Source organism: Hydra vulgaris, chromosome 02 (assembly GCF_038396675.1).
Source record: "Hydra vulgaris chromosome 02, alternate assembly HydraT2T_AEP".
In the NCBI taxonomy this organism is placed as follows: Eukaryota; Metazoa; Cnidaria; class Hydrozoa; order Anthoathecata; family Hydridae; genus Hydra; species Hydra vulgaris.
In genome coordinates this window covers 7,892,501-7,919,239 of record NC_088921.1, presented here as the reverse complement: position 1 = coordinate 7,919,239, position 26,739 = coordinate 7,892,501, and the positions used below count along the sequence as shown (strand labels likewise).

Sequence of the window (26,739 nt, the reverse complement as noted above, 5' to 3'; positions counted from 1 at the left end):
TGACAAATTAAAGTCCAATGTGGAATTAAAATGTTTTTAATTTTTTTTTTTAATATAAAACAGTAAACTTTTACTTTTAAAATTACAATCTGTTTGGTTCAAAGGTTTCAATGCAATAGCACGCGTATGCGCTTTTTTTATTTAATTTTTTTAAACACCCAATAAAATAATTGGGTGTACGTATTAAATGGGGTATACGATAATGATAAAATAGACAAGATTGTTAGATCAATTTCTGCTTCGGAATGTTCTCCTTCATAAAGTTCCTTAAATCACTTGCTGTTCCTCTAAATTCTAGTTAAACTGATTGTTTTAAAATTGCTTTTCTAAACGTTGGTCTTTAATACTTGCTGTGAGCGTGTAACATTAATCGACCATCTACCTTCGTTCACACATTAGAGTTTGTATACTTCCATTAAGTTTGTATACACACATTAGAGTTTGTATACTTCCATTAGGTTGCGTATAGTAAATACTTCGTTTATAAATAAATTCAGATATTTTTACACTGTAATTGAGTAAGTAAAAACTCATGGGATTATTTATTAACCTAATAAAAGAGTTTAATTTATTACAAAACAGAACTACCGTCTTATCTTATAATTTGAAAAAGTAATGCAGGTAGTTTTTATTTTTCTAAGAAATACTTAAGTAAACTTCTAAGACAAATTGTGTGACCGTATCAATATTATTATAAAAGTAATTGTTATAACAACACAATTCAAATCCGCGTAATATTTTTGGCACAGCTTTGCTGATGATACAACACTTTGTTGATGATACAACACTTTGCTGATGGTACAACACTTTGCTGATGATACAACACTAGCGTAATATTTTTGGCACAGCTCAGGCAAAGTGCCAAATAAACTACTATTAATTAATTTTAATTGATAGTTATGCACGATACCTTAATCAAATGTTCTTAATTTTATAACTCATTAAGGTGTTGGCGTTGATCATTAGTAAGACGGTATAAAAATTTTTTTATTTGCAGGTTTATTTATACTTGAATCTACATATTCTATATATAGGTTTATTTATACTTGAATCTACATAATCTACATATATATATATATATATATATATATATATATATATATATATATATATATATATATATATATATATATATATATATATATATATATATATATATATATATTTATAGTAAAATAACACTTTACTAACTTGAGCTTCTACTGTCAGTTTCTCCTTCAGCAGGATCATCAGGAACCTGGCAGTAGAAGCTCAAGTTAGATATTTGTTTTTTTTGTACTAATTTCTCTCTCTCTCTCTCTCTCTCTCTCTCTCTCTCTCTCTATATATATATATATATATATATATATATATATTTATGTTTGTATGTGTGTATATATATATATAGTCTAAAAGGTTGGACAAAGCAAGGAATTGCATCTCCACAAACTTTAAATAATTTCAACAAATATTGCCTTGGTTTTTAGTTTAAAAATTACAAAGTATAAAATTTTTGTAACTTATTTAACGAAATGCACCACGAGAAGGTAAACCATAGGACTTGGCATTTCATATTTCTAGATTAAATACAAAACAAAAAACAAATAAAACAAAAAAGGAAAAAATGTTGTTACTAAAAAACTGTTTTTTTTTTCTTTCTCTTTTTCTTTAAAACTATTTCTTTTTATTTTATAAGATTAGATTTTTATTTATCTTAAAGCTTGGATCAAAAAATAGCTCAAAAAATAAAATATGACATTGCATACTGAGGTTTTATAAATACTTTCACAATCTGTATCTAATCTATACAACCTAAATAATACTATTTAAATATAACTATATAATCTGTAACAATCATACTATATAATACTATCTAAATATAACTATATAAACTGTAACAATCAATTTAATATATATATATATATATATATATATATATACAAAAATTATAAAGTTAATACTTAAATCATTATCTTCCATAACAAGTGCGACAAAACCAATACCTTGCTTTTAAAAAGGAATTCTCTTTTTGTCCTACACATTTTTTATGTGACCACAACAAGCATGAATCACATGCTATTGCATTGCCAGTTTTATTTTCTTCGCTTGTGCTCATCAGGCAAACAGCGCATGGCCAGATATGTTGATTTTTTTTAGCCTTGATTACTTTATCAAGTGCTTTCCATGCATCTGAGCTAAACTATATTTGCAATGAAGAAAGCAACTCTAATGCACTTTCATCAAGTATAGATGATGGAATACAATTCGGTCTTTTTTCTACAGCACTCTTATTGATAAGGGTACCAGAAAGAGCTTTCTGTACGTCGTCAGCTTTAAAAAACCAACTAAGCATCACTATAACAAAACCATTTAATCTTAATAACTAATGCTGTAAAACCATCTATTAATAAAAAAATTCATTAAAACATTTATTAATTTTAATTAAGTGGTCACCAATAAAGTATGTCATGCTGTATTTGACTTTTTAATATAGATAGGAGACCATTTCCATTTTTGCACAGTGATTATCATTAAACATATAAGTTTAAAATTGTGCAAGAAAAGTAATCTTCTTAGTACTAGAAAAAAATCTTTTACTACAATTTACTAGTTAAACTCTTTATAGATGACCCTTAATATAAATTAGAAAGAAAAACTTTTAAAAATAACTTGTTATTTATTAGCTTTAAATGTAAAACAATATTTTTAACATACAAGCATGTCTTTTAACAGGTTCAAGTTTTATAAAAGGAACTGGCACATCAGAAGATCGACAAAGACGTTTTTTAGGAAGACCTATTGTTATATGAGTAGCACCTTTTGCACGTCCACATTGGACAACACTTTGAGGCAAGCAAATCTTTTTTAACTGAGTATCTAAAATAAATGTACAAAATGCTATAAATCAATCCTATTCTTACATAATTAATAAACTCTATTTACTATAATTATCAATCTCAATTGCATATAATTTTTTTGAAATTTATATATACCTAGAACACCTGCTTTGTCCTGCACAACAAAACATTCTTCTTGGTTTTGTTGCAAATTATCGGCAGTAACATATTGCTCTGAAGACTCATTTCTGAAATCGATCTCATTTCTATCCTTTTTGTTAGAGTTTTTAATAAGGTCTACATCGTTTGGTGCTCCTGCATCTGAAAAAGTTTGACTTGAGACTATATCAGATACCTTTAAGTCTGTCTCATCAAGTTCATTTAATACCATGACTTTGCCATGCTCCCAACCCTTTTGCAGTTCTTGTAGAAGTTCCATTCTCTGTTCAAAAGAAGGTCCAGTTGACTCTGAAACTAATGTAGCTAATATTGAAGTTGTACGAAGTGCAAGTTTGAATTTTTCGTGCTGAGAAAGGATTGTTTTTTTTCTTGGAGCAACACAAATCTCCACACAAGACTCCTTAGTTTCCGAAAAAGTATTAAAAACTCTTTGATGCTGACGATAATACTTCATTGTCCACCTTTCCAGACATAGCTTGGCATCAAATAGATTCAAACCTAGCAACTGGCGAACTGCAAAGATATGGCGACATGGCAGACCCATTGATTTTCTAAATGTACAACCACACATATCAGAAGTGACTATAAGCATACCTTCACTGCTTTTAACTATATGGTTTTCATTGTCACAAAAAAGATGTACTTCAGAACGCAAGGAAAATTGTTTCAATACTTGCTCAAATGCATATGTTGTCAGAAAATTTTTATAACCTGTTTCAGCAGAATTAGGTTCAAAAAAGTCAATACAAATTCTCTGCATTTTGAAAATAGTTTTGTGATCTCTCTCATTTCGCATTGAGGCTAATAAAACATATAAAATCTCAAGGAAGTTTTCTAACGTACTATTACAGTCAATAACTTCTTTCAGTTTTCCATTAAAATTTTCCAGACGGTTGTTAGTGGTGTTCATAAAATTAGCACATGCATAATTTAAGCCAAAGACCCATTCATTACGAATGTTGTGCCAATTATTATTAAAATAGTCGAGAACTGTAGTTGGCGATGAAGAAACAAATATCTCATAAAATTCATTATATTGGGCCTCTGATCTTGCATATGCTAATTTTTGAATGAGTTCTAGACAAGACGTTCGTTGCCCACTTGTGATGCCAAGTTTTACAGAAGAAATTTCACGATTAAAAGTTCTGAAAATAAAAATCCTTTAACTAACTATTTTCACAAGTAACATTTAACTAGCTGTTACTAGATTATTTTACCTAAGAGTGTGAAATAGGCAAAGTTAAAGAGACGCATCAGGAAAAGAAGCACGTACAACATCTCTCTCGATCAAGTCTTTGTCCGTCATTATGGCATTAGTTTTAGGCCAGGAACAGTTGTTTCTTTTAAATGTTTCTACAAACCAACTAAAAATATTATAAAGATAGTTATTTTGACAAAAAAAAATACCATTAAATAAAAAATACTATCTTTACATACATGTTATGACACAAATAGTCAAACCTTAATGATGCCGCATCTTCATTTGTAATTAAACCAACGGCAGCTACTTCATTTTCACCTATTTTAGTAAAATTAACATTAATTAAAAAACAATTTAGCAACAATGCAAATGCAAAATATAGAAAGTTAGTTGGCATATTATCACCATGATCACCCAGTTACTGTAAACCTGAAATCCAGTCCAACCCGTTCCATGTCCTGCTGTCTTGTTGGATTCGCTTTCTAAGCAAAGACAAGAAGAAGTGCATTTTCTGTCATCATTACAATGACTTTTGTATTTCTCAATATGTTACTAAGATAGCTAACTTGTGACTTTTTCTCTAGACAACCTAATCACTTACCTTAACTCCTTGATATGTGTCTTAAACCTGACCCTAGCTTGCGTACAGTCTCTTCTTTTTCTCCTTTAGGTGGTTCCACGAATGCAGTGTTTTCCATAAATCTTTCGTCTTGTACTTCTTCTTCGGATTCACCCTATCATTGCAATACTTACTACTAACCTAAAGCTGACTAGAATTCATTTTGCAATTTTTTTTATGATGCCCTTGGGGCTGATGACTTTTCTCTTTTTGCTGAAACATGCTCCTCCTATATAACCTCCTGGATCATGGTAACTATGAAAGCTTTGATTCTTTCAGGTTTTAAGTCAAGCCCCATTTTACTCAATGGTTCTCGCCTGTTTGTGCAGCAGCTATATCTAATTGTAATCATTCTTTTCATCTTTTCTAAAAGAACAACTCTCATGAGAACAAACTCATATTTAATATTGCAAGAAATCAATGTAAAAAGTGATTTTTAATGCTAAGTATCATTATTCCTAGTTTACAAAATAGTGTACCTTACCTTAGAAGTTAGGCTCTATAGACTTTTGTATAATCCTTAACAGTGTCATTAACAAACTTAAGTATAACATTTCATTTTTAATTCATGGGTCTGTTCTTTTACTTCTCCTAAGGATAAGGCAGAACTATTTACAAATAACTTTTTCTCTAGATTGACACTTGATTCTAATTGCAACACCCTTCTTGCTATTCAAATTAAACAAGTTAACCCATAGTTAGACATCCATTTTTCAACTAAACTCTTTTACTGCTTGTAGTCCAGATAACATTCCTTTTGAAATATTCAACATGAATTTGCATGTGTGCAATTCTTCTTCTTTCTACATCTTTACCTTTGGTTCTTCATTAAGATGTGTTACGTTAGTAGTTACTTAATGTTTCAATTAAATCATCAAATTTTTTTCAATACTTTATTGTGCTACAACGTTTCGTAATCTGTCAATTACAAGATGATCGTGCATTTAAAGCTAAATTGTAAATGTGAAATGATTTATAAATGTATTTCTTGTCAAATGTCATGTCCCTTTTCTATGAAGTACATTTTCTGATTCAAAAGTACTTAATACAAAGTTTATATGCAGTTGTACCAGATTACTGGTAAAGTACTTAAAGTATGCATAGTTTAAATCTTAGGCTGGAGCAGAGGATTTCTAAGCTTGTTTTTACTGCTGCTTTGTTACTATTGTTACTACATCTTTATACTAAGTTGTTAATTAAAAAGAGTTAAACATTTAAGTTTTTGCAAAAAGAAAATTTTTTACAGCTGTTTTACAGAAATAGATTACACATTCCATTTAAATCTACGAACTCTGAAGAAGTTGCTTTTAAACAAATTTTGAGAATGCTGATTAGAAGTACATATATATTTTTCATTACTTAACTCTAATAAAACATAATCCTTTAAACACTTTGTGAAAACTTTCAAAAAAGTTTGGCAGGTTAATTTAACTTATATATAAATAGGATGACAATTCAATATTATTAATTTGAAAATTTAACAAAACAAGTGGTAATTAATTTTTTTAGAGCAGGCATATTTTTTTTTTCAGGAGTATATAATCTAAAATAAATTAATAGCATAATAAACGTAAAATTTATCAGTTTGTTGCTTTATTAAATATTATTTACTATCAGTTTACTTTACCAAACTAGTTCAGGTTACCTAACGCACAAGTTTTTTTTTTCATTGAACTAGTTCAGGTAACGTAACTTGTTTGTCAAGGCTCCGGCTAATTGCCTTAACAAACAAGTTACGTTACCTGAAAAAAAGGCAATTTGCAGGAAGGTTTGTATAATTTCTTTTTTAAGAGTGTAAGAAAAAATTCCATATTTTCAAAAACTCTGGAGAGCAATCTGACTTGTCCAACTACCTTTCCACTAGTCTTCTTCCTATCATAAGCAAGGTTTTTGAATCTTTCATTAATAAACACTTAATCTATCATCATGAATCAAATAACTTACTTTTTGATCATCAATATGGACAAGATAGGGTTTTTCGCGCATTAGATAGAGGTGGAGAGGTTAAGGCTATCGCTCTTGACATATTTAAAGCTTTTAATAAAGCTTGGCGTGCTGGTCTACTCCATAAGATTTCTTCTTACAGTGTATCTGGTAACATCTTTAAGATTATTGAGTCCTTTTTTTCCAATCGTAGTATAAAATTTGTCCTCAATGGACAGCACTCCTCTTTATATCCTGTAACTTCAGGGGTTCCTCAAGGTTCTATCCTTGGCACTATATTCTTTTTAATTTACATTAACAATCTTCCAGATATTCTCACATCTTAGGTGGCATTGTTTGCTGATGATACTACCATTTATTCTTATCGTGATAAGAAGCCAACACTCTCTGAATGCTTGGAGGGGGCATATGAGCTTGAAGGATATCACTTCTGCTACAGCATGGGGCATACAGTGGCTGGTGAACTTTAATTCAGATAAAACTCAACTTTTTTCAGCCAATCATTATCATAATAATTTAGATCTTCCTATATTTATGAATGGTAATGTACTTGATGAGTCATCTACTCTTCATCTTCTAGGATTAACTCTTACTTCCGATCTTTCTTGGAAACCGTATATCAAATCCATTGCAAAATTAGCCTCTTTATTGTGCTTATGGAATACTGTTGCCATATCTGGGGTAAATCTTTTAATAATGCTTTTTCTTTTTTAAACAAGGTGCAAAAACGCATTGTAAACATAGTTGGCCCTGCTCTTGCAGCCAACCTCCAACCATTATCACATCGTCATATTGTTGCTTTTCTTTCTCTTTTCTACAAATACTATCATGGTTCCTGCTCAAAGAAGCTATTAGCTCTAGCTCCAGCAACCAAAACTCATTCTCATCTGACTCGTCATTAAGTAAAGTCATAAGTTTTTACTGTATTTGTCACTGCATGGTCTTTTATTTGTCTAGTTTTTTCCCCCTACAATTCAATTTTTTGGAACGCTCTCCCATTTTTATGTTTTTCTGACTCTTAACCTTAACTCTTAAAGACTTAGAACCTACAACCTTTAAAGTCTTCATTCATAAAAAATAAATATTTGTATATGAATATATAAACTTGTTCATTTCCTTTATACATTTTGTGATTGGTTGATACATTCCTAAATTGACTGTTATCAATATTATTTACAACAGTTGATCTAGGGATGTGTCAACCATATCATTAATGTATAAAGAAACACACTAACCACAACTATCTTCACAAAGTACAATATAAACAGGCAGACGAATTTGTAACAGTTTATATGTTGCATCAAAACAAAGGAACTCTGGATATGAATTGTACGCACTGTGCATAATATCGTCTTGAAAAAAATCCCTTTCAAATTGTTGTCAGAATCTAATAAAACTTCAACATTAGCATCTGAAAATAAAAAAAGTGATTGTTTTAATAATAATTAAAAATAATAATTTATGTAAATAAATAAAGTTTAGAAACATTTTCTGAATGGCTGAATAAAAACATTAGAAGCAGCTATTACTATAACAAAGTTGTGTTATCAAATTTTGCTATTACATACCATTTTTTAATTTAACTTTTCATTACGAAAGTTTTATTTGATTTCTGGCAATCAGCTTCAGGGTAAAGCTGATTTGAAGTGTCAGGTTGAAGTTGAAGCTTAATCAGCCTAAATTATTTTCTGATTCTAACATCTCTATCTATATTAATTAATTCAAACAAAGTCAAAAAATATATGAATATTTGTTGCCCTTTAATTGGTAATAAAAGCTAAAACAATAGATACCTATGTAGATACTGTACAGTAAAATCTAAACATCTGTTAAATTTTATCATAGAAAATAAAAAATCAAGCAGGCTTTTTTAGCTGGCATCCCAAGACATTCAAAATGAAAATTTTTTTACCTGGCATCCTATTCAAATTAAATTATTTTGCGCGGACAAGACTAAAAGATTGGCGGTCGCACACAAAGTTTGTCCACATTTAAAGCAATTTTTTTAGACACACTGACCATGGCAGTTCGCATCTTTTAACTTTTAAAGCGTTTCAATAATTTGTGGTAAAAAGGTAAACTTATCTACTTAGAAAAAAACCAATTCTAAAAAAAAAAGAAACAAAGTTGTAACGAAATAAAATATTATATTTTATTCATTTATTTATTCATTTATAATTTATTCATTAATAACTTAAAAATAGTAAATTCCAAAAAAATATTCATTTTGTAAAACTTTTTTAAAACTTTGTATTCTTTTTTTTAGGTAGGTAATTTTAGCTACCGAATTTCATACAATTTGAGGAAAAAGGCAGTATATTTTAACTAAAATTAACTAAAAAAATTCATGATTTTTTTATAAATGTATTTACCACATTTGATCCCAGTCTGAAATTACTTCCTTTATATTGCCCGATTTCCAGCGTTAATACGAAATACTGGAGATAATGAACATAACAATTGCTCTGTTTGAAAAATGTAGTTAAAAACTTAAAAAAAAGTTTTAAATAGCTCCAAAAAATTTAGTTAGAAAAAATTTTGTCCAAAAAAATTACTTTAAATGTGGACAAACAAGGCGTGCGACCGTACACGCTTTCGGGTAAGACTTGATCGGTGCACTCCTAGAATATATATTTACATATACTAAATATAATACATATATTTATAGTTATTATATAATTTTATTTGCATCACTGTAAACAATTTATCTAGATTAATTAATTTTAGATCTAAAAATAAATTTTTAAAATTTAATCATCTAAAATTAGAAGTTATTCATTTAGTCTCACTTGCATAAAATCATTTGAGGGGCAGTTTAGGAGTAATTCCTAAACTTTAGGAGTAACTCCTAAACTTTAGGAGTTACTCCTAAACTTTAGGAGTTACTCCTAAACTTTAGGAGTAACTCCTAAACTCACTCTCTCTCAAGCTGATTATAATAATCCTTATCAACTTCAAGTTCAGCATCAAGTTGAAGCTGAAACTGTTCACCTTAAAGCTGAGACTGATATGGCAACAACAATCCCTATTTTCAATTTAATAAGTCAATATATTAGCTTTCTAAACAAAACCAGAAAGATTCAGAAAATATAGTTTAAATTTGACCTAATAAAACAATATAAAATCAATAAATTACAAATTATTGAGCAATAAAAACAGAAACAAATGGAGAAACATTTAAAAACATGCCAAATTTAAGAGAAAAAAAAATAAAATAAAAAACAAGAAGCATTATCAGTTCATAAGACTACTTACTATATTTGTCTTTTAAAGTTGTGATATCATTCCTGATTTCAACTTTGTTAGATGAAGCAGCAATGTTTGAAAGATCTCTTAGAGTGATAATTTTACCTGAGGATTTAATCAACTCTTTTTGTAGCAGTTTTTTGTTCGGTTTTAAATGCATTAACTCTTTAGCTTTCTCGATAGCATAATCTGGAAGTTTTCTTTGATTTGGCAAGTGCTTATAGAGAATCTGAATTTAAAGCAAAGATTAATAAAGAAGAAAATTCAGTCCACTTCAAAACAATCTGTACAAAATTAATTGGTTTATAATGTATGTATGTATGTATGTATGTATGTATGTATGTATGTATGTATGTATGTATGTATGTATGTATGTATGTATGTATGTATGTATGTATGTATGTATGTATGTATGTATGTATGTATGTATGTATGTATGTATGTATGTATGTATGTATGTATGTATGTATGTATGTATGTATGTATGTATGTATGTATGTATGTATGTATGTATGTATATATATATATATATATAAACTATGTTAGTGTATTCTACAAATAGAGTGCTTAATGTCCTTAAAGAACGGAGCAATAATAAATTAGTAAAAACACTTATCTAATTTTTACTGGTCTTCAACAACTTGTTTTACCATCAGCAGGCTCATCAGAAAGCCATGTATATGTATATATATATATATATATATATATATATATATATATATATATATATATATATATATATATATATATATATATATATATATATATATATATATATATATATATATTATTCAACAACATTTTAATACTGATTAAACATGATGGTAAACCAATGGTACTTGGTATAAGCGTATACATTCCTGTTTATTTGGATTTAAAATTGCGATTTTCATCTTGAAGTTTTCTGTTGTTTTTTTTGTAGCCATGGCAAAGTTTAATGTAGTAGATTAACTTCTACAACACAGATCCTCCACACCAATTAAATCTTACCATCTCAAATCTAATGGTAACAGAATCTAATGGTAACAGCATCTTATACAGTATGGCTGTTGCAAACACTTTCAACAATTTTTATAAAACAATACAATGCCCATCTAAAAGTAAAATGATTTCTTCTTATAGTATCTTGTCTGGCTATTTAAAAAATTCTAATTCTTTTTTCTTAATCTAGTGACTGAATATGGTGTCTAATTTAATAAAAAAAATTATAGAAAACAATAAAAGTTTAGATCCCACACACCTTCTTAAACTTAATTATCATGTTACTTCTAAACCTCTTTGTACCATATAATAGTTCTACTAATAAAGGCTTATTTCTAGATATCTTTAAGATATTCAAAGTCATTCCTATACATAAAAAAGGTTCTATAATGGACCACACAAATTATCAATCAATTTCTCTTCTATCTAACATTATTCTATAGCTTTTTTTGAAAAAAATCAAAGTCTCCACAAATATAAGTATGGATTTTATAGCAGACACTTAACAACTCATGTACTTGTTAAAATAACTGAAACTATTAAAAATGCTCTTGAAAATAAACTTTTTACATGTTTATTTTACATTAGGACCATTGCTATTCCTCATTTTTATAAATGATCTTAATATCTAAAATTTTAAAGGCTTATTATTTTGCTGACAACATAAAATTACTCATAACAAACCAACCATTAAAAAAAATTAGCAAATATATTAGTCATTTATCCAATCTAGTTACAAACTTAGTTTGTTAAAGTGCAGCACTTTAACAAACTAAGTTTTAATACCAACAAAACTGAACTCATCATTTACAAATCACATCAATCTAAAAAATATAAAAACCTAAACTTAAAACTAAAATATATAAAAACCTAGTTTCATTAAAATATCTTAGAATCAAAACTGACTCAAATCTATCCTACTCCTCTAGTCTTAAAAACTTAACGGTGAAATTGTGTAGCGGTGAAATGGAATGCTAGCCAAAATGTGTCACTATGTCAATTATGAAACTTTACTCAATATAAACCATTCAATTTTTGGATCACATCTCAGATATGCTTGTCAGGTTTAGGGACAAACCAAGTCTCGTGCATTTTTTAGATTATTTAACCTACAAAACAAAGCTTTAAAAATAATATACTTTCAACAATACAATTTTAATTCTGACATCAATTACTTTCTTAAAAAAAAAAAAATACTCAAAATGTGTGATCTTGAATCAAAAAAGTAATTAAACCTCCCTATAATATCTTCAATCTTTTATTAACTTTATTTATATATATATATATATATATATATATATATATATATATATATATATATATATATATATATATATATATATACATATATGTGCATTTGTATATGTATGTATGTATATGTATGTGTGTGTGTTTGTGTGTAACTTATATTAAAAACTAATAAGAAATTATTTAAATACAAAACAAAAATTTTTTACTTCAGATACTTCATGATTATGTGTATTATTCATTCTATGTAACACTAAAAATTGACCATCTTCAGAAGCTTTAAAATTCAGGTAGAATGGACAGTCTTTTTTAAAAGTTCTATAATTATTAGCACAATCAAAATTCAACATAAGACTTTTTAATTCGGTTCGTTATTGGATTATAAGTTATAATCCAATAACAATTATAATATAATATAAATCAAAGTAAATTTCTATACTTTGCTAAAACAATAAACACAATAACTTACGAAGTTTTACGCTTTCCTTTGCCACAATATTTAAATTTTTGACCACCATGAATGCAACAATACTTTATATTTAATATCAGCTGCCATTAAAGCAGCTTTTTTAGGAATGGATTTCCTAGCAGCCTCAATAGTTCTAGCATCTCTTACCCACAACTTTATAAAAGAAGTATCTTCGTACTTCCTAATAGCTTCTTTTAAAACTGCAAATGATGCAAAAGAATCAGAGCATGAAAAAGCCATACTTTCGCTAGAAACGCAATAAAGTAAGTTATGAAAACAGCTATATGAAAAATACTTTAAAAAATGTTGTAAAAAAAGATAAAAAATATAAACAAGATTAAATTTTTAACACGTGACATTCTTAGCTAATAAAACGGACTTTCGGTAGACAAATTTTTATTTTTTTGGCTACCGACTTTCCGTAGGCTATCCACGGCGTTTAAGTATAGATTACTATAATGCATACTATAATTTATTTGATTTAATAAAGTGTTTAAAAACAAGCGTCTTAAAACATACCCTTATGTAAATGTTTAATAAACCATACATATTTTCAAAGAAATTCTTTAAAGATAATGTAGTCGGTAAGTTGTTTATTTTGAAATGATGAATTGTTTTTTTTACAGTAATTTAAAAATTATATATATATATATATATATATATATATATATATATATATATATATATATATATATATATATATATATATATATATATATATATATATATATATATATATATATATATATATATATATATATATATATATATATTAGTAGGAAATCCTACTAGTATATAATTGCTCTGTTCTTTTAAGAACATTGAGCACTCTATTGTGTAGAATACATTTTAAAGTTGTTTAATATATATATATATATATATATATATATATATATATATATATATATATATATATATATATATATATATATAATGTAGATAAAGAGTATAAGACTTCCTAAATAAAATTATAAATAAATAAAATAAAGACTTCTTGCTCCACCCCAACCTATCAGTCAATATTGACTGAGAGGTTGGACATATTGCCTTCTATCATATCAATATTACCTGATAGGAATAGTCATATTGCCTTCTATCATGGAGTCGAAACATAAGTATTGTAAATCGTTTATTTATTTTGCAGAAAAAAGAAGTCAGGGTTATTGAATTTCTACCAATAAATTTAGCGCATTACAAATTTTAAAAGTGCATGATATTTGCACTTTTCAAATTTGTTTATTTATTCACAGCTGCCTAAATAAAAAACTACCTCCTATATTTAATAAATGGTTTACCTTACGCAGTGCAATTAGCTGTCAACTTACAAGAAATTCTTGTAGAGGTGCACTGAGTGTGCCAACATAAAATACAATATCCTACGATAAATATTCTTTTAAATACTCTGCATTAATGGATTTAAATCCACTTCAAAATAAATTAAAATCAATCCCTTTTAACAACATTAGAAAATATGCCCTCATAACCAAATAAAAATATTACTTGTTACATTAAGATAAATAGAAATAATAGTTGTATCACTGGTGATAAAAGATATCTCACTATAGAAGATATATAAGATATAAATATGAATGTTGACTAATAGCAACCTTCTGTGTGTGTATTTTTTATTTTATTTGCATTGTTTTTGTTTTGTTTTGTTCATGGCTGCTCTCCTCGATTTAGCCTAGCTATATTAGAGCGAATCATCCAGAATGTAGACTGTACATATATTTTGCAACTTATAACATTCTTATGTAAAACACCTATATTTTTGGTAAATGTATTGCTTTTTGTTGTTGTTGTTTTTTTGTTATTGTTGGTAAATTGGGGTGGACACTTCATGATGCAGTGTCACACTTTAGGTTTACCTACTGAGTGTTTAAATTTACACATGCTGGGAGTACATCTATATATTGCAATATATAGATGTACTCCCAGCATGTTTAGATTTACACACTGCACCATACAATGCATTATACTTTTGAATCCCATAGATACTTAAGTATATAAGTTTGAATCGTATAGAGACTTAAGAATATTTGTATAACCTTTAGCGCTAAACAGTGCTCTTAAATTATAAGGTGTACAAACAAATATGTAACAAGTAGCAAACCAACTTTGGCTGTTGATAGTGTAACAACTGCACCAAACAAATGATTTAATAAAGTATTTAAAAAAATGTAATTAGCAACTAGAAATATTTTTTTCTCCCATGAAACAGGCAATTTGTTATTTTTATTACCTCTTTAACATGTTTTGAAAAGATTTTGTTTATGATATGAGCTACGTACAAATTAATTATGTGCACATTCAGTAAATATCAAATCAGCAAAATACTTGAGACAGAATAGTAACAAAAAAAAAATAACTGTTTAAGTAAAAAAGTTAATGGGGACAAAAACATATCTCCATTTACTTTTTATTGAAAAGATGAGTAGTGTAGTTTTTTATTGAATGAATGTATTTAGTTTCTTAGATTTTTATAATATATTTTTTTTAAATTAACCAGTAATTAAGGATAAATTCACCAGTAACAAAATTATACATTTTCAGTTTGATTTACTTGTAAACCAGTTAACTGGTATTGCAATCCCTAGTAATGGAGATAAAACACATAGAATAAAAAGATTCTGAAAATATTTGATTTTTCTCTATCTTTATAAATTTTCAGCCTTTTTAATAGATTATGCTGGGTGTTCTATTTAAAAAATTCATCCAACTATATATTTTTTTAAGTTACTTTGTTAATTTTTTTACATTAGTTTATGCTTCTCATAGTTTTGGCATTGGTGATCAAGCACATAGATGATCAAACACATGTTTTTCTTGTATTTATTAATCTGACTTGAATGTTTTTTTTTAACTAATATTTGTTTGGTTAAGTTTATTTTTAGCTTGAAGTATTTTTCCTTTTTCTATTCAATTTGTTAAACCAGCATCACTGACAAAAAAAAAAAAAAAAAAGGATCCCTAATACACTTTTTATTTGTCAGATCAGGTCACCCTGCTACTAATAACATGTAAACCAGTACAACCTGCTTCATATTAATGTCAGGAACGGCATGCAGTTGTAAAAAATTGTTTCAAATAATCCATAATGGCATTTAAATGTTGCTGTAGAGAACCATTGGAAAACACGGGTTTGGAAATGTCAAAGTAAAACTTAAGGAAAAAATTCACTTTACATGTTTGGGGAATTAGTTTGTAGGGAGGTGCCTAATGTTTTTTTATGTTAGCAAAGGTTTATTTGTTTTATTAATATGAATAAACAGAATTTCATAAATGTTAAGGTTTTATTTTTTATTATTTTAAATAAGTTATTTTTTTGGACTTTGTGTTGTGTTTTTTTAGCATAAATACCTAAGCTGCTTTGCTTTTGTACAACATTTAAATTTCCATACCCTTACTCTGTATTAGTATTCTTAGGAATACTAGCACAAAATACTTTTATTTGATTATTTACAAAGTTTTTTGCAAAAAGTTATCAGGATTTATGTCAATCCTGATAACTTTTTGCAAATTATCAATTATAAAAAATTAATCAATTATAATGATGATCCTCATCATTATGCTAGCGTCCTTGTTTCTTCGCTTCTACAGATTGCATGTTTTTCATAATGCCACTTTTTTTCATTTTTTACTGCATAACTTTTCACAAACTTTCATAAATAAGCTGAAATTTTTACAAAATGTGCTCTATATTATTTCAACTTAAATACAAGCCACAAAAGTTGTAAAATTAAACGGTTACTAAAATTCACAAAAAAGCAATTTTTTTAACAATAAAATAGTTTTAATAAAACACTTAGTACTTGGTGGCATATCCATTTGTCTTTAAATCAGCATCACAGCGATGAGGCATTGAATCTACTTATTTAATGAGTACATCCTGAGGAATATTATACCAAACTTTTTTTAATAAATGCTAATAAATGGTCTTTGTTAGTTATTTTTTTACCAACTAATTGCCAGTTGATGTACTCCCAAAGATGCTTAATAGGATTAAGATCTGGGCTCTGTAAAGGCCATTTAAGATCTTTGATTTTTTGTGATTTAAATTATTCTTTAACAGATTTGGCTAAATGCTTTGGATCATTATCTTGTTGTAAGATCTGTTTGCAAGTCATTTTATGCTTTGCATGTGGCAGCATAACTTTCTTTATGATGTCTAAATAAACTCTCTGGTCCATAAAACCTTCTAAGTGAATGAATGGGACCCACATTGTCACGATTAAACATACCCAAACCATAACATTTCCTCCTCCATGAATAACAGTGGGTAACTGATATTTTGGATTAATCTGTCTCCTACTGGGCCCCCAACATACTTAATTCCGTCACTACTTTATAGCATAAACTTTGATTCATCAAATAAAAAGACTTTTGACCAGTCATTAACAGACCAACTAATATGATCTTTTGCAAATTTTATTCTTGTTTTTAAATTTCTTGCAGGTATTTGCCATTTCTTAACTGGGCAACAGTCATAGAGATTATTTTGTCGTAATTGGCGTTTAGTTGTATTGACGCCAAAGTTTGTGCCATGAAACTGATGCGTTAAGTTAGACAGCAGACTTGTGAGGATTATTTTTGGAATACCTTACTGATAATCTATCAGACTTTTCAGTTGTAACTTAAGGTCTTCCAGAGCAAGGTTTGCTTTCAATAGTTTTGCGCAGACAAAATCTTTTCATAGTGTGACTTATATCTGGTTTAGAAACATTGTAAAGTTCAGAAATCTGCGTGTAAGTCATTTTATTTCCTACGGCTTTTTTAATTAATTCCTTTATTTCCTTTGAAACTTCTTTAGCTTTTCTGATGCTTTTAAAATATTGCCAAGTAATTGAGTTATAAAGTTTTACCAATATTTTGGCAATTAATTATACTTCAATGCCTTTGAAATATCTTAAAGTAATTAAGTTATTAAATTTCACAAATATTTTGAACTTAAATTTTTGCAAGCATGGTATGATTGCCAACCTTTAAAATATAATAATTAGAACAGCCATGGCTTGATTTTATGCTTCTAATCATTACGAATTTTATATTTGAACAATTTCATTGCAAAGATCTAAAACATAATGAACATCTGCATCCCTGAAGCTTTCAAAACCTACCTCAATACACTGGAAGGATTATCAGCCTTGTCGAACTGAGCTTTTTGAGCATCCTTCATTTTTCTTCACTACTTGTTATCTGCTGGTCCTCCAATCTTATTCACCTTCCTTGATCATTTCAAACTCTTCATTTAGCAATTTTTCAAAATGAGCCATCCAACTCGTTTTTACCTAAACTTCATTTGTAAATATTTTTCTATCTAGCCCTTTAATACACCCTTTAACAAAATCTATATTTTTTGTAACTATTTGCTTCACAACTCTATATTCTTTGTTCATTTTATTCATCTAGCATCTTACCTCATACCTTCTGTTTGTTTGATTGAACTTTGTATACATCTTTTTTTGCCTTGCACTCAGACTTACAATGCAAGAACCTGTCTTCTGACATCCTAAGGTTCCCCAAAAAATATGTTGCACTTACTACGCCCTATAACATTAATTCTATTTTAAATTTGTCTCCTAATGCTAGGTAATAATACTAAGGGTCACTTTAGTATCACCTTGAAAATTTTTAGTTTCAGAATCGCTACCCGAAAACGAACCTCAATTGTTTAGTTACAACAAAGGTGATTATAATTCAATATCAAACTTCATTGCATCAATCGATTGGAATATTTTATTTCAACACAAAAATGCGGATCAAATGTTCTATATATTACTTTCTTATTATGTTTTGTTTTTGTTATGTATTTTTTATTCCATAATATAGATTTTCGTGATTACATAATTGAGATTCGTTAAGATTGAATATACATATAGATATAAAAAAAAATCACAAACATAAATAATAAACAAACTTCTGTAATACGAACTGTAAGAAGAACGCGAGAAACTTGCAGAAGACCAAAAGGTCTTATCATCAAGAACCGCTTTACATTGTCATATATACATATATATATACGTATAGAAAAATTAAAATATTTACAAAATTTTTACGTTAAATTGTTACACTATAATTGTATTAAAGTGTAAGATAACAATTATACAAACATGTATCGTTACTTTTTCTTAATATTACCACGTTTATTGCTAACGCAATGTTTGAAATATATATTAAAGTATTTTAAAAAATAAGAGTTTATATAAGAAGCTAGCAGTGAACAAATTTAGAAAAAATCAGTAAGTAAATTTTTATACTTTAAAATACTCTTTTTTATAGTTTTTTTAAAGCCATTTAAGTTTTCAAGGTTAATAATATTTTGATTAAGTAATAAAAACTTATTCCAGATATGAGGTGCACGATAAGTAATTTTAAATTACACAAGCTTAGTTTTGCATGAAAGCTCAAAAAGGGTACTATTTGTGCGCAACAGGTATTTATACTCGGGCTTTTGTTTATAAAGACTATAGAAAATTGAAGGAGTTTTTTGCATTTTACTATTATACATAAGACTTAGAACATTATATATATTTAGTTCAAACAATGTTAGTAAAGACATCTGTTCAAAAAGAGGCTTTGTGTGTTCGTTTTTATTTTTAAAATTAATTACTCGTATAGCATGCTTCTGTTTACGATAGAGAGGTTCTAGTTTGCTTTTATAGGTACTACCCCATGCTGTATTACCGTAATTTAAATAACTTTGAACAAAGCTATTTGGTTCAGGCCCTCTATCATTATATGTAGAACATGTCCTAAAAATTTGAAGTAAAAAACTCAAGTCATTTAAAAGTTATGACATTTCAAAAATTAAAAATTGCGCAAAAAAGCGAATGCAGAAAAACAACAATAAACATTTTATAACTAAAAAAAATATCAAAAACTTCCAGATAAGTATGGTTCAAAAGTTTTCTGTTGTTGTTCTTCATTTTGCCAACCCTTATTAATGGCTTTTAAATGCATCCTTCTACTTTTTTTTTCAAAAGTGTTTTTTTTTATTCATACTGGTAACGCGTTTTTGATCCCTATAAAATGAGGACATTGTGGATTTTACACCATTTTCAAGGTTGAGGTGACTCATTACTCTCAGAACACCAGCAGTTCCCTCATTAAAATACAATACAGCTGAGTTCACTCCCAACTCAAATGAAGCTTTGTGAATAAAAATGTTTTTCGGGCATCTAGATCATATAATACTATTAGGACCCTCATAAGAATTCTGTGTTTGACCATGAGTGCATTTTTTCAAAAGGTTGTCATCACTCAATTCTTCAAACTCTTTCTTAATGATATGATATATTCATACTGGTAAATTAACTTTAGGTATGTAAATACTGTAACATGAAGAATTTTCTTTCTTCCATTTTCACCAGCTATTGGAACCCACTAGACATAACACGTGGCGATGAAATTGATCTGGAAAATTAGTGCAAAGGTAAAGAACGGCGCTAATGTTTTTTTTCATTTGGTATACCTTTTCATTTTCACTTAAGGAATTATTAGCTGCAACCTGTCTAATGCCATACCAAAATAGTTTTGTATTTTATTAATTGCGCATTCTGTCAATTTTTCTTGTCTAGTTAACCGATTACCGTGATGCCGATTTTTTCTTTGACTACATAGTCTGGTACCAATGTGCTTTTGGATATGACCAACACACTCTAAGTTTTCCGGTTCAATTTGATACTTTCCTTATGGATTACTGTTAAGAACATCATAAAATGCAAAGGAATCCATATCTCCCAAATAATATTTATAAATCAAATCATTTTTTTTTTTACAGAACGATAAAATATCTTTACCCCACCAACACTTTTCATTGCCCCGGACGAGGCTGTGTGATTTAAGGAGCAAATATGATAAGCCTTCCATTCAGCATATCCTGGATTATTCTGCTTTCTTTTTTACATTCTACATCCCGTACAATACTTGCAAAAGACTTCAAAGTCAATACATTGCCCATATGAAATAGTGGTCACCACACCATTTAGTGAAACATGTTCACGTTTTTGCATTTTGAATATGCTGTTGACTTTTTTAAATGAGTTGTTATTCATACATGAAGTGTTTACGATTTGGGAAAAGTCCACTAAGGCTTGGTGTCCTTTCCCAATTTCACGAAAAGCAATAACCATTCTGAGGTTGATATCGAAATAAATTCTGCCTTGTTTAGGTACAGATTTTTTAACATCATTAGATGTATATGTGCAATAATGAAAATTACATTTGGTACATTTAAAGTTCAGCTTGAGAGAAAACCTACTTCGTTTATTGTTGTCATCTGTAAAAACAATACAACTGTTACATTCTGGGCAACTGCCAAAAACTATAAATAACTTTTTTTTAAATAAAAAAGTTTATTATTTTATAATTTTCTGGATTACTATAGTTATCAGCTTTTATTGAAGAAACTTTGCTGACTGAAACACGATCAACATTTTCGTCTTCGTTGCAATGAAATGATTTTTTCCTTTTCCATTATATATAATATTCTAATATTTTAAAATATATAATATAAAACCGATAAGTTAAACTAAATAATAAGAAAATATACAAAGCTTTTTAATTACAACAATAAATTATCAGAAGATAGTATCTGATGAATCATACAAAAATACCTTCCATACACTGTTATATTCTAAACTTTTGTCAAACCATGCTGGCCTACTATACTAATGCGTAACTAACCAAATTTGACATAAAACATAAGTTTGTGTTGCTAGGGGTCGTTGCTATGAAAAGTTGTCTAATAAGGTCTAAATAAAGTGAAATACCTCAAAAAATACTCAAGACATATTAAAACAGACTCCAGAAATGTTTACAGCTACGTTGAATTACCAGAAAACAAAAGTAATCTCAAAAACCAACTTTTGATAAAAATTTTTAGTGGTGAACCACCTTAAAAGTTAATATTTAAAAAAATAAAGCTATTTTTTTTTTATGTGCCCCAAGAAGTCCATACGGTCTTGTCACAGAACACCGCGGAAGTGCATTTAACCTGGAAGTTCACGCCTCCTTCCATACCGTGACGCGAAAATTTGTCCAGAGCTCGGTTCGAACCTGGATCTCTTGCTTATATAGTAAACGCTCTAACCACTGCGCCACGGCCGCTCAAAGCTATAAAGTCATTCAGTATATTCAATGTTCAATTACGTTCAATTAATCAGTTTTATGTTAAAATTAAACGTAAAACGGACATATACTTTCATAAAATATACCTAGTGTTTTTTCTTTTTTCTTTATATAAAAATATTTATAAAACATTTACATGCATTAATAAAATAAATTAATTAACTAAATGAATACGCAGATTTTTTTTCACATAAAAATAATTTTTGGTTTATTGAATAAGTATATATAAGTATTTAAAAATTAAGTGCATTAAAAACAAACATATGATGGTGAAAAATGAGTTGCATATTTGAAATCAAAATGAGAAATGCTATACAAAAAAACAAATTGTTTGATCAACACCAGAAAAAAATTTGATTTTTGTTGGCCTGTATAATAATACAATAATAATCATTGTAATAATAACAGTAGTAATAACAATAACAACTACAATTATAATAATAACAGTAGAAATTTACAACACTAACAATAATAAAAAACTAGCAGTAAGCAACCCCTAATACGGGTTATGAGTAATTAAATCATAAATAACAAAACATAATACAAACTTGATATATGATCTGAAAAATTAAATACAAATTTGTCTATAAATAATACTTTAACTTTGACTCCCTATCAGCAATGTCATTGCTTATAATTAACGACATAAAAACCGCACAAAAATAAGTTAAGTTCTTTTTAAAATCTGTCAAAACACAGGTTCCAGAAAAAGAAAGTCAAATAAAGCCTGCAAATACCTAAAAACAAATGAAAAAAAAATTAAAATTTTTAATTAAAAAAGTGTTATTTTCATTTTATTGTTAGAAGAATCAGTATAATAATATTACAGAAATTATTATTATACTGATTCTTCTAACAAGAATAAAAAAATAGCTATAACAGCCTACGTCTATCAACACAAAACACAGTAACAACAGCACATAGCATAAAATATTTGTAAGCACACATTACTCTGTCTCCAGAGTAATTAAAAATGAAAAGATTATAAAAAAGCTAGACAACACAATATAGTAACACTAGCAAATAACACCACGACTTAATAAGGTAAGGTAATTACATAAGTTTTATTAATTCTCCCTCTCATCTAAGAAAGAGAGGGAGAGAAAGTGTTTCCAAACAGCATGTTAAAAAAAGTAAAAAAACACGCAATAAATAGTAGTAACTGGTTTTATTATGTTACCAGTAAACAAAATTATTTTTTCCTTGATTTAATTTCCAGCATTTCTTAATTAAGCTCCAGCTTCTCTCTAACTGTTGACTAATGATTAATAGAGTAAATTTCACATATTAAATTTACAAAATTAAAAGCATATTTTAACAGTAAGCAAACTAATCAAGTGATGACAAAGACAACCAAAAAAAAAATGTGTTTGAAATTATGAAAAAATTTAATTAGTTATTGTAATATAAAGTTACTATAAATAGTAAAATGCATACTTTGTTTTGTTCTAAATTGTCTAAAGTAAAATCAAATTAATAGACATTAACACTGCTTGACACTGGCAAGTAAGTTTGCTGCTTGCTGAGCAGCATTTTTTACATTTCAACCACAATTAAGTTCATTTTGTCTAGATTTTAATTAATTTCATTTTGTCTAGATCTACCTCTTTCACTTGACAACAACAATTTTTAAGTTGCCTATTAGCATTCACATTAATAACTTCTTTGAGCCTAATATTATCTACTTCAATTTCACTATTATCATTAAACATATTACCAGTAATATTACTATTGTTACAACTGAATAATTAAAAAATATAAACGAATCTTACAAATTGTAATCTTTTATAATGAAAGACTATATTTAAAATTAAGATTTATTGAAATCTTTATCTTTTTATGTTTATATACATATGTCGTTTTTCAAAAATATTAAACAATATTTATTTAAATCAAGTATTTTTAATTTAACAGAAATTCTAGGCTACAATGCATAAAATTATTTAAGCAAGTGATCAACAAATTACTGACTGTAATTTGTTGATCACTTTCATGACAACAAATTACAGTTAGTTTTCCATGTTAAGCACACAAAATATATATCTAATATAAAATAAATCCAATATAAAAAAAAAGTAAACTTAATCAGTAACTAATATCAGTACCACTAATACTGTGTGAAGTGACTAAAAAACGCTCAAGTTCTTTCCAATTACACTAAAAAATAAATCAATCTTGCTAAGCTTAGTTGCCTAGTTCTTATGAATCTGAAAACAAATAAGTAAAAAAACCAAGAACAAAAGAACATTTATTTATTGAAACTACTATATTTAAACAAATTAAATTAAACAAAGAACAACATCATTTCTCCTTAAAGGCTAGGAAAAAATTTTTCAGCTCAAATTTGCTTGCAGACCTTGCTTGAAAAACCATGTGAATAAGAAACACATTAAGAAAAGCCTAGAAACTACTTTAAAATGACATATGCAACATTGAAGTTTAGACATTGACTGGACTAATTATTAGTATATGTCTTTTAAAAAATTCATACAAATTTACAATACTTTGTTCTTCTAGATCCCATAAATCTATCATATAATAAATCTGAAATGAAAAAATGTAACAAATAAGTATATACAAATAAAAACATCATATATAAATCGAAAATCAATACATCAATAGATTATTGTCAATAACAATAAGTGCATAGAAGTAGTCGTATATATAGTAGTATATAAGTAGACTGAATATAAAAATGTAGTATATAAGCTATACTACATTTTTATATTCAGTCACTCTGAAACACAAAATGCATACTTTAAATTATTATATTATAACATATATATATATATATATATATATATATATATATATATATATATATATACATATATATATATATATATATATATATATATATATATATATATATATATATATATATATATATATATATATATATATATATATATATATATATATGTATATATATATATATATATATATATATGTATGTATATATATATATATATATATATATATATATATATATATATATATATGTATGTATATATATATATATAAATGTATGTATATATATATATATATATATATATATATGGAAATATGACCTTTATGGAAATAAGACAAATTTATTTCTTTTTTTTAGTCTCTTTTTATTTTATACATAAGCAAAAGAAATACGACAAAGTTTATAAAGTGAAGTTATTTTTTATTCGACATTTGCATAAACATTTCTGTTAAAAAAAGTCTCTCAAGAGCATCATCAGACTTAGCCCGGGAACATCGGATGTCCATAGCTCGGAGTCCTCTCTTAGCTACCTCATTTGTTCAATGCACATTCTTGAATGAGATTTTAACACCAAGAATATGTCTTGTCAGAGCTTCTTGGGCTTTAATGCAACTTGATGTAGTTTCTTTTAAGTTTTCCCAGTTGGGTTCCTCTCTCATTTTAAACCATGTAAGTGACCAAGAACAGCTAATAAATTTAGCTATTTCTTTCAATAATGGTCGTTCTTCAGGAAGTAGAAAGTAGCCTAACAAGACATATATTGCTCTGCTGTTCCACCTTGCTGAGTGAGAACTTGGTAATTTCGTTGGTAGCTGCAGTTTGGGTAAAATATTGTTGTCCAAATAGTGCCTAAATGCAATACATAACCTGGAAAAATAAACAATAAAATGGATCAACGCATTCATCACATATACAAATCATTGATATTGAAAATAATAATTTTTAATAAAACAAACCTAGCCAATAGCTTATAATCATCTCTCCAGGTTTTTACAGTAGGAGGAGGATGAGGTGTTTTATCCAGGATATTGTATGATTCTTTTAATTGCGGATACTTATTTTTTAGTTTTTGAATGAACTTAAAATCAGTTAGAGTAGGCAATTTTGATGGTGTTGGCAAGTGGAAAATTACCATTTTTTTCAAAACAAGGTCCAAAATGTGAGCATTGCATCCATAATAAGGAACAGGCCTGTTAAATAGCTTAGATCTTAAAATCCCTACTACTCCACCAGAACCATCATAAGATCCACCTGAAGTAAAATGGAATAACTTATTTAATTGTATTATTTTATTATTTTAAAATAAATAATTTTAATTTTACTAACCTGTATTGACAGAGCAGGTGTCACAAATTATAAGGGATATTTTATGCACAACATTATGCTCTAACAATGTTTCCGTTATCATTTCGGCTAGATTTTTAGAAGTTCCGCTAGTATGTAATGTTTTGAGGCCAATGTACCAAAATATTGGTCCATCAGACTGAAGGGCGATGACCATGCGTTCCACTTTTTTAATCCCATAATCATATGGTGGCACACCTTTTCAGGATAATTGAACAGACAAAGCTTCTTTAAGTTTAAGTAGAGTTGTGACTTGCAACCTTTTACCAGCTTTAAAAATAGCCGATTGATTTGGAGTTGGAATGTCACTATGGAAATAACTTAATGAGCGAGTTACACTAACTCCTTTGTGGGTTGAGATACCAGCTTCTGCGCACATAATGGCAATTGGCATCGCCTTAAACCAAAAGTAAAATTAATATAAATTTAATAAAAAAACTTTTTTTATTTCCAAAAATTATTATTACTCACCTTTGATTTAAACTTCCGTTTGGGTCGTTCAAACAAAGGCTGAAAATCATCAACGTTATCATCATTTTCAGAGCTTGACTCTGTGTACAGTTGCTCTACATAATCAAGATCCATGTTTTTTGGTATCAACTGCCTGTTAGCAGGATGCTCAACAACTGTTTGGCTGGTTAATACACAGCTCTTTCTATCATCCATTTGATGATTGTAGAAGATCTGCTCTTCCCTCTTCAGCTTTATATTTTTATTAAGGATATCAAATGGCATAAAAAAATCCATATTCGATTTTCTCTTCAAACTTAATTTATAAGCATTCACAACTTCATTCAATTTTTTTGTGAT

At 27.9% G+C, this 26,739-nt stretch overlaps 2 protein-coding genes and 1 long non-coding RNA gene across 7 annotated transcripts in view; all 3 read right to left on the bottom strand.

Moving 5' to 3' along the window:
* Nucleotides 1-2,070: 2,070 nt before the first annotated feature.
* LOC136076700 (uncharacterized) lies at nucleotides 2,071-10,033 on the bottom strand. Of its 2 annotated transcripts, XM_065790061.1 has the most exons (6): nucleotides 10,016-10,033; nucleotides 4,458-4,515; nucleotides 4,214-4,360; nucleotides 2,973-4,141; nucleotides 2,695-2,856; nucleotides 2,071-2,334 (listed from the first exon to the last, which is right to left on the bottom strand). In XM_065790061.1, the coding sequence occupies exons 4-6, from the start codon at nucleotides 3,904-3,906 to the stop codon at nucleotides 2,180-2,182; spliced, it is 1,251 nt and encodes a 416-aa protein (XP_065646133.1). In that variant the 5' UTR covers nucleotides 3,907-4,141; nucleotides 4,214-4,360; nucleotides 4,458-4,515; nucleotides 10,016-10,033; the 3' UTR covers nucleotides 2,071-2,179. The 2 variants fall into 2 exon arrangements, with proteins under 2 accessions (XP_065646133.1, XP_065646132.1); XM_065790060.1 differs by lacking the exon at nucleotides 10,016-10,033 and having other exon boundaries at nucleotides 4,458-5,999.
* Nucleotides 10,034-10,035: 2 nt separating this feature from the next.
* On the bottom strand, nucleotides 10,036-13,039 carry LOC136076701 (uncharacterized). Of its 2 annotated transcripts, none has more exons than XR_010636528.1 (3): nucleotides 12,705-13,039; nucleotides 12,445-12,553; nucleotides 10,036-10,235 (listed from the first exon to the last, which is right to left on the bottom strand). It is a non-coding gene; the product is annotated as an uncharacterized LOC136076701 (long non-coding RNA). The 2 variants fall into 2 exon arrangements; XR_010636527.1 differs by lacking the exon at nucleotides 10,036-10,235 and adding an exon at nucleotides 10,242-11,100.
* An 11,870-nt stretch (nucleotides 13,040-24,909) lies between these two features.
* LOC136076699 (uncharacterized) overlaps nucleotides 24,910-26,739 on the bottom strand; it is a 2,411-nt gene continuing 581 nt past the window's right edge. For 2 of the 3 annotated variants that reach the window (XM_065790057.1, XM_065790058.1), the window contains exons 1-4: nucleotides 26,401-26,739; nucleotides 25,912-26,326; nucleotides 25,542-25,836; nucleotides 24,910-25,452 (exon numbers count right to left, since the gene is read on the bottom strand). The exon at nucleotides 26,401-26,739 is cut by the window's right edge and continues 581 nt beyond it. In XM_065790057.1, coding sequence (XP_065646129.1) covers nucleotides 26,132-26,326; nucleotides 26,401-26,739 — 534 coding nt within the window. In that variant the 3' untranslated portion in view covers nucleotides 24,910-25,452; nucleotides 25,542-25,836; nucleotides 25,912-26,131. Of the gene's footprint in view, nucleotides 25,453-25,541; nucleotides 25,837-25,911 lie in introns of all 3 variants that reach the window. The other variant, XM_065790059.1, reaches the window with a different exon arrangement.